General features: G+C 45.0%; 1 protein-coding gene across 1 annotated transcript in view; it reads left to right on the top strand.

Moving 5' to 3' along the window:
* The window catches only part of SYNPO2L (synaptopodin 2 like), a 36409-nt gene that overhangs the window by 10565 nt on the left and 11808 nt on the right, over positions 1 to 14036 (top strand). Inside the window, exons 2-3 of the mRNA XM_019293480.3 lie at positions 2653 to 2804; positions 5563 to 6224. Of these exons, the coding sequence (XP_019149025.2) occupies positions 2653 to 2804; positions 5563 to 6224 (814 nt within the window). The remainder of the gene's footprint in view (positions 1 to 2652; positions 2805 to 5562; positions 6225 to 14036) is intronic.

Genomic DNA, 14036 nt, shown 5'->3' with positions numbered 1-14036 from the left:
GTACTGTCCTTCTTTCTCTGCACAATCCTCTTCTGCGTTTAACTCCTTTGCTTTCCTCCCTGGCAAATGCAGTGGGGTAGGGGTTTGGCATAAAAATGAAGCTGTGGATAGGTCATTTCCCTCTGATCCCAGGAAGCAAATTCATAAACTTCCAGGGAGGGTTTATAAATCTGTGGAAGACTGAGCCAGACACATGTTATTTTCAGACTCTATAGGTCTCTTCCTGTGCTAGAAGAGACCTAGTCCTGTTTTTCCAGAAAGGAATGGAGACGTGGAAAAGTGCCTGCTGGATTGTAGAGTACCTCGGTACCAATAGTTGCTTTAGTGCATGTGCTTCCTGTCAGTTCAGTAAAATCTGAGCACAGACCAAGCCAGACCCAGCATCCTCACTAACCATGAGAAAAATGCATTGCCTGCTCATGATTATCAGCCCACACGGACTGCTTGTGTCCCACCAGCCTTCTCTGATATAAAGGTACCTGAAACAGCATCAGGCAGTGTTGGGAGCAGAGCCTGATCCTTCCTGCGTGGGAATCCCAAACAGTTGCCTGCAAAGACTTGCAGTACTGAAGGACCAGAGAATTGCAGGGAGCTTACTGTTGCTGTTCTGGCTGGTCACCAGCCCACATCCAGTTGGTTTCAGTGAGCAGGGAGGAATACCATGGGATGTGAGGAATGCTCAGTGCACCTGCTGACAGCCTTTAACCCCCAGTCCCCTCGCTTCACAACTGGGAGAAATACTCAGCAAGTATGTTCCCATCAAGTGCTAAGCACCGAGTACTTGGCTATGGAGCAGCGTTGGCCTTTTGGGGAATACTAGGAAACCTTCCTTTTAACCTCTTTTCATTAGCTGTTGTGTCAGTAGGCAGCACTGGAAGATGTGTGTGCTATACCTTCTCAGTTAACAGCTGCATCTGAAGGAAGTATCACGAAGCAGCATTTATACTGTAATAGCAGAAAAGTCATTCCTCAGCAGTAGTTCACTACAGACCTACACATGCTCATTCCAGGCTTATATTAACAAGGAGGGAGATAAAGGACTAAAATGACAGAGGCTGATGGATGTGGCAGCTGGGATGAGCCAGTCCCTATTTTAAGCATGCAGGCAAGATTTGGGGTCAAGTTGGAAAGGCTACAGTGTGATAAAGTGCCACTGAATACAAAAACAACTTGAAGCATAGCCCTCTTCTTTCCATCTTCTTCCCCAACACCTCTCAGTCCTGCTGACAGGCTGACCTGGGAGGAGTGTTGCTCTTGTCTGCTCAAAACAGGCCAGGAGGGTCGAGCCCAGGGCACTCACACACCCCATGAGTGCAGAGGGCCTGGGCCCTAAGACTGGCCAGCCATACCATGAGACTTCCTTAGCTCCTCCAGCTCTCTCCTCTCCTGCTCCCTGCTGCTCCTGCAAGAACAATGTCAGGGCAGCAATCTTCCCACATTAATTTCTCTTTCTTGAAGCTGCCATGGGACTGTGGGCAAAGTAGCTTTATGATGTTATAGATGAGTCTGGTGGCTCGAGCAGCAAGGCTCTGAGATGTGGGTGAAGGTGCCCTGTTGGGTATTACTTCTCTGCAGGGATCTGACACAGTTTGTTCACTGCACCCTCTGTTCAACAGCTCTGCACTGATTTGTCTTTCACTTAACTGCAAGAGCTGAAGAAATATTCTAGAAGACTCTACAAATATAGTGTAATACTACCTTAGTCCTGAGTTGCCTGACCCAGTGATTTTACTTGGCTATTCTTTTATGTGCAAAATGAGTACATTATGGGTGCCAAGCTGTCCTACAAGACTGTCTCCATTGTTTGCCTGTATGGGAGAGGTCTGTGATTTTTGGCTGAGTGGACATTTGGTTTGCTTGCTTGCTTGCTCTAGCAGAAGGGCTACTGTGAGTTGGTAAGAAGTTTAACTGATGGATGATGGAAGGAAAGGGAGAGGAAACACTTGGTGGAAGATGGGCATGAGAGGCCAGATCTAGGAGCTAGCCTGGAACTAGTGACTCCAACTCCCTTCTCAGATATAGTCTTGCACAACTCCTGTTAAGGCTAAAGATTTATTCCAAGTTTACACTTGTGTAACAGGACACCATATGGCCTGATGCAGATGTCCAGAAATACACTGACCAAAGCCATTGGAGCAGAAATGCTTAACAACAGAACATGCCTTGGAACCACCACCTCTCCCCTGTGTCAGCTTCCCTGAGGATGGTACTTGCAGAGGTTCTGCATGAGTCAGGGATCATACCAAGGAAGTACAGTAGGAGCATGCAGAAGGACACACGGTCATGTGCAGGCATAGTCTGTTCCCTCTCTGAAACACAGACTCCCTAACCAACTTAGGAGACAGGGAACAAGAGGGAAAGAGCATGTAGATATTCTTGAGTCTTTCATCTGCACTAAAGGACTGGGTTGGTGATCAGGTCAGGCCTATGCTCAGCAGAGTGATTCTTGGAATTAACAGGAATACAGAGACCAAAAGGCACAGCCAGGGCTCATCCAAGAGGATTAGTGCTCCACTCTGGCAGCACAGTAGCCTTAGGCCTTATTTTACTCTGTGAGGAATGGAGCAATAAAAGGGCCAGCAAGAGACAAGCAACTGAACTAAACAGCTGCTCTTCTTCCCTTCATCCCTATCTTCTCTCCTGCTTTTTCAGATTCGAAAGAGAAGCAAAGCATGCCGTGGAGGCCTGTGGGAAAATGATGTTCTAGTATCTATCAATGGGAAGTCATGTGCTGGCCTGTCCCATGCTAATGCCATGCAGATCATCGATTCGTCCAACGGCATGCTCAACATCCGCGTGAAAAGGTAACCTGCTCCCAAGTGCCAGTGCTGTGACAGTGCAGACAGTAGGGTGGTTTCATCCAGCACAGCAGCTATCCACATCCAGCAGAAAGAAGGCACGCAGGAAGCCTTTGGTTTCGCCATACTGCAAGGTGTACTAGGAGGACTTACCCATGCCCTAACATGGCTAACATGTGGCATCTCAATGTTTTGCCCTGTCTCTGTGCTGTTCTCCAGAATGCCTGGCCCTGGGGCTGAACTGAGCCCAGACATCCCTGTCCCTCAGGCTGAAGGGAAATGTTTGCAGTGTGAAGGCTATGCTGCAAAGAATGAGCTATTTAGTAACCAAGCAAGTAGATGCCAAAGAGGCAGTTCATCTCAGCAAGCAACAAGACACTCAGGTTCATTCTGGGTAAATAACTGTTCTCTAGAAATTGATTTGACTACACATTGAATAGTTAAGGCAAGACAAGATTACTGAAGTATTTATTACGGTGGGCTGTTGTAGTCCAACAGTCTGTAAACTGAGTGCCACAAAGATTAGAGGTGTGTGGCTGAGCCCCCTTTTTATGGGAAGAAATATCTGTGCCAGCCTCTCATTCAGGAGAATACTGGAGATCAGGCTCAAATTTAAGGACAAAAAATAGTCCCAGTAACGTTCCTCATCGTCCCTGTGCTAAGTTAACCCAGTGCGTCAGTGCATGCTGGATGCGGCCCAAGCTATAAATGAATAATCCTATAAAGATGAAGGCAGCAAAGCTGTATGAGGTCCTAGCTAGTCCACACTACTGCCTAAACAGAAGTCACCCTCAGAAAATCAGGCCCTGGTGAAGGGGGCTGGAAGATATGATTTTTCTACAGTCCTGAAAAAATAGAGAGAGCACTGTGAGCAGTGGGGAGGGACAGCCACGCTGGTTGCTGTCATCTCTAAAGCAGGAGCAGAGGTGGGCAGTGCTCAGAGAAGGAAAGTCTGAGCATGTAGGATCTTCCTCTTGGCTTCAGAGAAAGTGCCGGTGCCTTCTGATGTGCTTGCTCTATACCGTAGCTGTGATTAAGTGGGATGAGTAAGTTTTATACGAGCTGTCCAGAATAGCTCCTGGTCCCTTGCCAAAGCCTTATCTCACACCATTGGAGCCTATCTGCAGCCAACAGGTGCCTGGGCAAATTCTAATGGGTCAAATTCAGCACACTTTGAATTAACAAAGTGACAAAGGCAGGCTTCTCACAGCCCTCTGGATGGAGCCAACACTGGATGGTTTGGAAAGAATGTAATCAGTTGGCTCCCCTGGAGTAGTGGAGAAATCATCAAATATTGCTTTCTTGATCACATGTCTATTCCCACTTCATATTTATGTTCCCAGAGAAAACACCAATCTTTCCTGTTCTGAAAGGAGAGGTAGCTGGATGACTCTGGAGTATGTGTATTTCAGAAAAAGAGGAAGGGACAGACACTGACCTGACAGTAGAGAACAAGAGAAACTGGCTTACAAGCAGTAATGCTTTTCAGTTACCTGGTCAAGTGTTTAAAGAAGAGGAGGGACTGTTCTGTTTTGCTTGTGGAACATTGAGGGTGCTACCCAGTGAGATTTCATAATGGCAAATAGTATTAAAAAAATAAACCACCAGAGAAATTCTCCCACCCTAAGCTTCCACAAAGGTTTGCATTTGACATAGATTTTTCACAGTTTAGAATTGGGATACAAGTAATGAGTTCCACAGCTTTACAGAGGCAATGCTGTCTGCTTGGCTTCATGGTATGCATATTCAGAAGGCAAATACTTAGGACTCCTTTATAGCTCTTATAAGCCTTGGTGACCCTGACAAGAGAAGGAACAAGTTCCCTGCTCCATCTGTGTGGGCTGGAGTCAAACTGCCATTGAAATCCAGACTCACTCTTGAGGAGAGGGAAGACAGAGTAGGCTCTTTTCCTGTTAGCACAGCCAATTCTGCCTCCCTCTGGAAGCCAGCAGTAGGGTTGACTGCACCAGTCTGCCTGCACCTACTCCAGTCATCCTTCCAGATGTCTTAGAGGCTTGAAGTTGGTATGTCTAAGCCAAAGGCAAATGCCACCATGGATTGGGCTCGCCAGCATGACTGCATATGGTAATCAAAACCCAGGCACTGGTAGCTAGCTTGTGAAGCAGTCCCACAGGGAGCAGGCTAAATATTAGAGTGGTCTCCTACCACTGGATACCAGAGTCCTATCCCCAAAAAACACTTGGGCCTTCATATCCTAAGTATTTTCTATTTACTCCCATGCAGAGGTCAGGGCAAACAAATAGCACTGACTTCTTTGGTGCCCAGTCTGAACTAAAGCAGTTTGGGAGTGCCAAGATCTGCAGGGCTGACACAGTCTCAGCTGCAGGAGCAGCTGGAGTGCAGTGTGATAGCTGAGCACCAGCCGTTCTCTGCTGACAAGCTGCAGGCTGAGGGGTAGTCACACTGTCCTGGGGAATGCTTGCTATGCAGGAATTCATCTCTCCAGGAGAAATGCCTGGGGAGCTGATTAAGCTTGGTAGATTTTTTATGGTTTTAGAGCATTCTGACTTTTGAGTGCTTAACACCTAGTTTCCATAGAGTCATGAAGCAGAAAATCAGAATGAGAGCATGTAGCTGATGTCAGAGATGAGTCTGTCCTTGGCACCTACACTTCAGGTGTCTGTACCACCTGAAAAACACCTGTAACACCATCTCAATCCATAGCCCTCTCTCATGTCAGGGTTTCTTTCCAGCTTAGCCACACAAACCAGACCTCGCTCACCACTTTTCCTTTTCCCCACAGGATAGTTGGTGGGGACCAGACTGGTCCAAGGCTCCAGCGTTCCCCTTCTCCAGGGCAGCATGTGCTCTCTCCACCATCCCTGCTCAGCCCCCCGGCACAGTTACTCAGCTCTGAACCAGCAGGAGCCCCAGCCACTGCACGGCCCTCACAGCCACGGAGGTCACAGAGGCACCTGGAGAGCCTCACGTCCCCACCGGACAGTGAGGCCTACTATGGTGAGACAGACAGTGATGCTGACAACGTGGCACAGGAGAAGCACCGCCGGGCTCGCAAGAAGAGCCCACGCTCGCCACCTGACAGCACCACCAGCAGGACAGATGCACCTCAGGACGAGGTGTCCCTGTCCGAACAGAGTGGCTACGAGAGCATGCCGGAGGCTGCTGCGCAGGGGGGAGCAGAGCTGGCCAGCTCCAGCGGGGTGGCCAAGAGGGAGATTGTCTGCCTGCCTGGCAGTCGCACAGACACTCCATTCTCAGACAGCGAGGGACAGTTGCGGCCACCGTCAACAGAGGGACGGGAGCCTTCTCCAGAGGCGATGCTCCTGCCCCATGCCACCAAGGCTATTCAAGCAGAACGCCATCTCATCCCCATGGTGGGGCCAGTGGAACATCCGGTTGATGAAGACCTAACCACCACGTATGCAGAGAAAGCCAAGCAGGCCAGTAAGTCCTCTAAACTGCCATTCACCCATGCCTTTTTCTTGTGCTGGATCTCCTTCCAAAAGCCTTATTTCTGCAAATATAATGTGGGTTAGCTCCTCTTGCTTGCAAAGGAGCAGAGTCACATCGGACCTGCAGAGACCAGGGCTTCCTACTGCAGCTTTGGCACTGGGGTCTACCTCACCCAAGACATCCTAAGAAACAGATAAGAGAAAGTGTCTGGGGTCAGGAGTCTGGGAGTCACTCATAGAGGCTGCAGCCATACAACCAGCTGTGCTGTAGCACCTCTATGTCCTGGAAAAAGGATGGAGGTCATTGTTTTCTTCAGCACTTTGGGCTAAGAAGACTCAGATGACATGATGGTGTCAGGAAAGAACTTGGAGGTTAAATTTCCCTGGCTTTACAGAAGTCTTATGGCAGCTCAGTTTGCTCCTTAGCTACCTGTGTGTCAAGCACAGAACTCTCATTTCAAGAGGCTCCCAAGGAGTGCTCTGTTCAGTGTAGCTCTCCATGGGCACAGAGGCATGCAGTATTACATAATTAAGGACTGATGAAAGATAATTTGCAGACAGCAATACCCGCAAAAGAGTCTTGTCAGTAACAGATTTATTTCTCTCACCCTGTCCAGCTCAAGGAGGGACTCCTCTGCATCAATTTTCCCTGCAGGTACTCAGTCCAACAAGGGTGCCCATGTCTGGCAGAAGCTGGTGAGTTCAGGTAGAATTTATAACTTTTTAGGTGTTGGCAGTGGAGGGTTGCCAGCAAGGACAGGCAGGAGTTGGTAAATCAGCTCTTGAAACAGTTCCTTGTAGTGCCATCCCTGACAGTCAAGACCTTGCCATGTGGAATAAAGTACTGAAAAATGTAGTGTAGTATATGGGTGATGGACCTGAAGTGACCTTAATTGTGAATATCTTTCCTGGTTTCTGCTACACATGGAGTATTTCAAGCCCAGATATGAGCGTAGAACAAGGTATTATCTGATTTCAGAGTTGTGATCTATCTCATAATATTAAAAACAAGGTAATCATAAACTTATTTTCATATACGTACCTCAGTGTGTAGTATGACAGACTACTTTACATTACTCTGAGCCTAGAAATAAAGCAGGTTTTTAAAAAATGGCTTAGGGACAGAACGGAAAATGGAGAGACACAGAAAAGTTACTAGACTGAATCAGAAAGAAAACGTGGATTCTAATTTCTGATCTTCTGCTTCAAATGCAAAAACATTTTACCCAGGCCAGATAATACTGCAAGGCAATTATTAAACCTCTCTTTTCCTTGGGCTAAATATTCTTTTATCTGTTCTGCCTAAGGACTCCTTTAGAGGTAACTTTGAAACCTAGGTGCTTCCTTCAGACAGGGCACTGTCCTACTTCTCTTTCCAGTCTTAAGAGGAGAGGCTCAGTTGGGTCCCTTAGGTCTTGCTCTGCTGGGCACTGGACCTGACCTGATGCCTTGTTCTACTTCTTCCTAGTCTTTAGCACTCATTTTCCTTAGGACAGGAAAGAAATCAGTAATTTCAGCCTCCCTGAAGATGAAGCTATTTTTTCTCCCTTTGAATAATGTGCAAGCATGAGCTGAATGTTGAGAAAGGCATGTTCAGCTGCTCCCTGCCACCTGATAGTTCTAGCAGTGGAAGAGCAATTGCTTTACATCAAGACTTATTTCCATGGACGGCATCACTACAGAGGGATCCCAGGAAAGCTACGTATTTAATTCAGAGCATTTCTGATGGCTAGATAATATCCCATGGCAGGAGATGATGCAACAATATTGCCAGCTGGAGTTAGGGTTCCCAGAAGCACTGAAGAATGAGGTAGTATTTTATTCTCCTATTACTCCTTCACTGCTCACCCTCTTTTTGGTTTATGTTTGGCCATGGGTGTCTTTCTGTAGGAGTTACTCTGCCAGGGATGGTAACTCACATCACATCATCTTTTCTTGGGTTAGGGATCTTGTCAGTAAATGAGAAGGCAAAATTCTGCATCCTGATCATGCTGCAGCACAGCAACCATTAAAACAAAAGTCCGGTTCAGCAGCCAGTGACTGTGAAGGAAGGAAGCAAGTAAGGAGGAGGGAGGGAAGGTGTTCATTACATGGTCAACAGAGCTAAAGAACACCCCTACCTAGAATAAACACAGGAATAAACACAGGTGGATGGGAGACTGCTGAGCTCCACTGGCTTCATGGGAGGCTGCTTGCAGAGAAGCTGTGGACTGGAATGGGAGGACACCCAAGTGCAGGGGAACTTGCCCTACAAGTAAAAAACTTTAGTCTGTATCACTACCCAGTGGCTTCTATGCACCCTGGTGTTTTGCTCAGTGGGGTAAGAGAACAGCCAGTAAACAGGGACTCTGCTGTATTTTAAATGAACTATCGAACAGTGATGTTTGTGAACAGCCAATATTTTGCCTAATCTGTAGAAACAAAAGTATGAATTTGTTTTCTTCCCACTAAAACTGTAACTTGCTCTTTTTAGAGAGATGATTAATCCCTGGGGAAACTGGGGATCTTTAGGCCCTCAGTTTGTCATCACTATAAAGGGCCAAGCTAAGTCCCTTTCTGAGATCATTTAAGTGCCACTTGCACAGAGCAGAAGAAGAGGAAGAGATAGAAATACAAAAAATACAAATTAAAATATATGTCAGTTTCAGGAGTTTAGCAGAAAGCGGGAGCTTGTGGCAGGGAGAATCAGACTGTAGTTGTCACAAGTAATTGCAAGTGAGGTTTTTTGGTTCTCCATAGGTCCTGCAGTGTCCTTCTCTTCTCACCCCACTATCAGAGGCTTGGGATCCATCTGTAGCCAGGGTTGCTTCTTCTCAGCCACCTGTGCTCTCTGAGGTTCACTGTATTTTCACCCCCATCCTAAACCATCTCACAGGACAAAAGGCTCAGCATTTCTCACAACTGGAAATACAAATTGTTAGCAGAGGATAGACATACCAGGATAGCAGTCTATTCCTAACTTGCTATCACACTGTGTCAGTGCAAGAAGTGCTTCAAAATATCTTAATTTAAACTTATCTGCTGGACTATTTTTAGTTCGTAGGATTCAAGAGCCTCTCCATGTATGGTAGAGGAAGGGAGGGAAAACTGGGTGGGGAAATTTCCTCCTCTGCTTTATATGGGCCTGGCTGCCTGTGCAGAGTCATCAAAGTCACTACATTCCATATCAGAAAAGGAAATCCTTCTTGTTTAAAGCGGATGTACAGCAGCATCATTTGAAAAGATAGGATGCTTATAAATAAGTGGCCTATTCATTGGCAGGTCATAGAGATTACCTTCTCTAAGAGTGACTGCAGTCACATTTCTCTGCAGAGAGGGTGAGTGCAGCAAGCCATCTCTCAGCCTGTTACAACTGGTATAGGCCACAGGAGCTGTGAAGAAGATGAAGTATCTGAATGGTAGTTTGAACTTATTGCACCACATTTTCTATTTGGCTTTCAGCCTTGACAGTTGTAACTCTAATGATCACAGTTATGCGACTGTTAGCCTAACTTACCGGTTTTGTCATTCACTGCAGTCTAGGAGACCAAAAAGTTTAGGATAGTAGCCTTCTACTACTACATCCTACGTGCCTTAAAGTAAAATAGAAAACAATTCTGCTTAGACCAGGAGATTAAAATTAATTGCCTGAACTATTGATCTTACAGGAAGTCTGTATGAAGCAATGCTGAATCACCCTTGGCCCTTGCTACTCAGTGAGCAGCCAGCCATTAGGAAAACAAGGACAACAGCTTCCATGATTGAATCACAGATGGAGAGACTGATTTCATTTCAGCACGCATGAAACTGGAAATTGGCATCCGCTTGGGAAATCAGTTTCCATACACTCCAGTAGCAGTCCAGTTATATGTGTTCGTTTAAGAAACCCCCTTAATAACTCACATTCAGCTTTGAATTCTGTGCCGCTTGAAAGGCATTTATTAAAGACTACCATGAGATAAACACCAGGTATCTAGAGCCCTCTTTCTCCATCTTTAGGCTTGAGTTTGACATTTGATCTTACTCCTTTGGTTTATGTCCTCTATGGAAAGCAGAGGTGATATTTTCAGGCTGATATATTAATTGGGCAGAAGACAGCGATTATAAACTACTGTTGTCTGTATTAGCTAGTGTGGATGAATTTTTCCCTCTTTCTCAAGTCATCTCAACAATTGTAACAAGTAATTGGCCATCTTCCTCAGGTATTCTTACTGGAGACCTCCAGTATCGTTCCCTCAGGCATCACCCTTGTCCAGCATTTCAATGAGGACGTTGTGGGTTGCAGCACTGGAAGTAAGGCTGATAGAGCTCTGCTCTGCTCCACCTTTGTACCTCACTGCAATCCTGCTGCCCCAGAGCCTGACAGAGACACAACTTTAGCTGAATGTGTGCTAGCTCAAGATAAATCTAGCTGCAGATAATATTCTCTGGGAGGGGAAAGATCTTTAGCATTTGAAGATGGATGGAGCAAAACTATGGGATCCCTAAAATGAAAAGCTATATACTCTCATTTGTCCTAGTATTTCTACTATATGAGAGATCATTTGAAGCATCTTTTTTTAAACTATCAGTTACTCAGACATTACTTCTATGTTATTATTGTCAGCACAGGGACTCTGACTCTGGGTCACAGTTCCTCAGACATGATCAGAGGTCATTTATCCTCCTGCTGCTGCTGAAGCAGTGTCAGAGTTCACTTCCAAGTGAACTGGGGCTTGCAGAGCCCCAGTTAGTGATTTTTTAAAACATGTTGTCACATATATTAATATAGCCTGTCCTTGCACATGCACTTCTACTCTGACTTAGGATGTGTAAAGCTGATGGGGAACAATGGGTTTAAACCAAAATTTTGCCAATAGTTCAGATCACAAAGGTGATTACAGCAATAATCACACTGAAACAACTACACATATAACTCCACAGACTATTTTAACCAAGCTGGTAGTTTTAGATTCCAGGGTTTTGAGAGCTGAGTTGAAAGAAACTGTAATGCGAACAGGCAGCAGGAATCCCTTTCCCTGTCTAGTTGTTTCCATCAGTTCTGAAAGTGATGTGGGACAAGGCTGCTTACAAGGTTGGGACAAGTCTTCTCAGGGACAACACTGAAATTGTTTTGAGACAAAATGATAGTGATGGACAAGGGAGAGGCATATAAGGACTTTGACAAGGAGTGATTAAACAACAGTCATTACTCAAGAGAAGTGAGAGAAAATTATAGCTAGGAAGGAGAAAACTGTCAACCTGGTAAATACTTGTTCTTCAGTTTCACTTAAACCCATCATAGGAAGGGACTGTAGTTTGCTGGGAAATGTGTAAAGCTTTACTGTCATCAGTATCTACCACTTATGTTAACTAAGAATCTAGCTCTTTGGTGAAAGAAACAGGAGCAGAAATGGGGGCGAGTAGATTCAGCATATCTTGATACACTGACTGTACTGAAAGGACAAGGCTGAGTCAGCTTCTCTGTAGAGGTCAAATGTAAGGAATTAATGAAAATCGTATCAGAATGGTCCCCAGTCCTTGCCAAGAACCTTGGAATAATGAAAAGGGTCTCAGGGAAAAAGACCAAGAACATACCCTTCTAATAGACATAGGCTCTGAGGATAAGAAAAAAAAAATCATTTAGCTTCAGTTAGTTGAATGAAGTAGTTCTTTTGTGCGTATTTGTAGAAATCAAAATGAACAGTAAAATCAATGTGGACTAATAAAAAGTAGAAAGAATCATTGACCTGCTCAGTAAGATAAGACTTCATGGCTGAAGGAATAATGTGAACACAGTATATATTGGCTTCTGTAAGATACCCGATACAGTTCCACATGACTTTTCCAATGAGAGAAATATGGATGAGATAGGACTGCCGTAAGGTGACCGCACAATTGGCTAAGAATAGAACAGAAAACATAACTATTAATGGTTCATGATGTCAGATGAGCTAACTGGCTAAGTTGGTAGTAGTGTTTCACTGGGCTTCTGAATCTAACAGGACTACCTCTATATTTTCACCCACAGAGCTTTAAACACTAATGTCAATCAAAGATCCTCTCCACCTCAATGTTATATGACTGGCAAGGAGACAGATGATAAAAAATCCCAACCCTCTTCTCTTCTGTCAGTGGATCTTGTCCTCTGGCTGCATCTAGACAGAACAAGCGATATGTGCTGTGGGGCACACCACAGCCCCAAAACTGCTATTATTCAAATCTGGAACCTAGCTGAGACACCTTGCAGCTTTTGTCTGGTTTTTCTTCCCAGAGAAACCCAGGTGTGTGGGGGACACAGGGGAGGGAGGGGGGTTACCTGGACTAAGGAGCTCAAAAATGATGCCAGGTACACTGCTATTGTCTTCCTATCTGCTTTTTCAGATACAGATTTCTGCTAGTGAAGCTTTGTAAATGTGGCTTGTTTCTCTGGGGTGTTGTACCTAGCAAGCAGTAACAGGAAATAGCAATAATACCATTTTCAATGGGTGTCCTGGGGATTCAGTGGAGATTGCTGTGTATTAATTGGCAGATGACATGACACATGGAAGGTATATAGTTGTCTCATGAATGGCTAGAAGTTTTAATGTAGTAGGAGCTTGAACTGTTGTAGAAAAGGACTAAAATCAACTGGTTAATGAGACCGTACGGCAACTGCTAGAGGATTAATCAAGTCCACATACTGAGATGGTGAGCATATACTTGTCTGTATTACTGGAGTAGATGTTGGATACACTGAAAGACAAAGAGATGATCAGTCAGTGGTATCCTGCTGTCAGACATCAAGAAATTTGGTAAGCAGCAGAATTAGCAGATCCTGGCATCCTTTATGTTTTGTATGTTATATCTCATTCTCTCATGTCTAGTAAATGCAAATCTGTCTGATGTCTGTCTCTCACATTCAAAATGAGAAAGCATGTGTGTATGTTCTCCAGTTTTGGATGCCTAATTAAGACTGCACTCGGGCTTCTCGCTTCTTACGGTGGGGTCTCTCTCCTCTGTTGAGCCTCTTATTTCCAAGTAAACTTTTAGGAGCATTGTATCTTTGTGACTTCAGACTCTTAAAATTAGCAAATGGACTCAAAAGCTATTAGCATGAAATGGGTAAGATCAAAAGACGTGCAGCATTGACTGCATAAACCTTTCATAGGGAATTGGGCTAAAACCGCAAAAGACAGATTCACTAATGGATTCAACAGGTGCTGTCCTGGCAAAAGAAAGTTCTCCTTTGGGAGAAGACTATGTAGGGAATATCCAGGGCCAAAGTGTGAGCTGTCAGCCCAGAAAAACTGGCCTTGTGTGCTACCTTTTGCACTGAGGACACTTCCATCCAGCTCAGAAAGAAAGGAAAACTGTCACCCAAGTGAGGGAGATTTTTTCAAGTGAACAAGCTATTCAAGTCTCCAGAAGGATACCATGAGACTAAGATATTGCAGCCATGCACAGGTAGGTCTCCACACCCTCTCTGCCTAACAGAGCTCTCCAATAGCAGTATGGTTAAAAATGGTCAAAAATCTACAAAATGACTGGGCATGTTTTTTCACCTGGGCTGTCAACTCACCTTCAGAAAAGCCTGATTTGTGTTTTTCCAAAACCAGGAGATTACAGTGGGGCAGTGTCTCACTGGCACACTTAAAATCCCTAGCCATTCAAGAAGAAACAGTGGTTTGACAAGTATTTAGCTATTTAACCTCGGATACATGCTAAAGTGTTGCAGACTTGAGTAGGACTGTAGCATTTGTCTGTAGCATCCTAAATTGGAGCTGAAGCCATATCTGTGTTGTATATTATGCACAGGTTATGTGATGGAAGTGTGCAAATATCCAAGAATGAGAAATTTCCTATC

This window comes from Corvus cornix, chromosome 6, assembly GCF_000738735.6.
Source record: "Corvus cornix cornix isolate S_Up_H32 chromosome 6, ASM73873v5, whole genome shotgun sequence".
Taxonomy (NCBI): Eukaryota; Metazoa; Chordata; class Aves; order Passeriformes; family Corvidae; genus Corvus; species Corvus cornix.
This window is presented reverse-complemented; position numbering and strand designations above follow the sequence as displayed.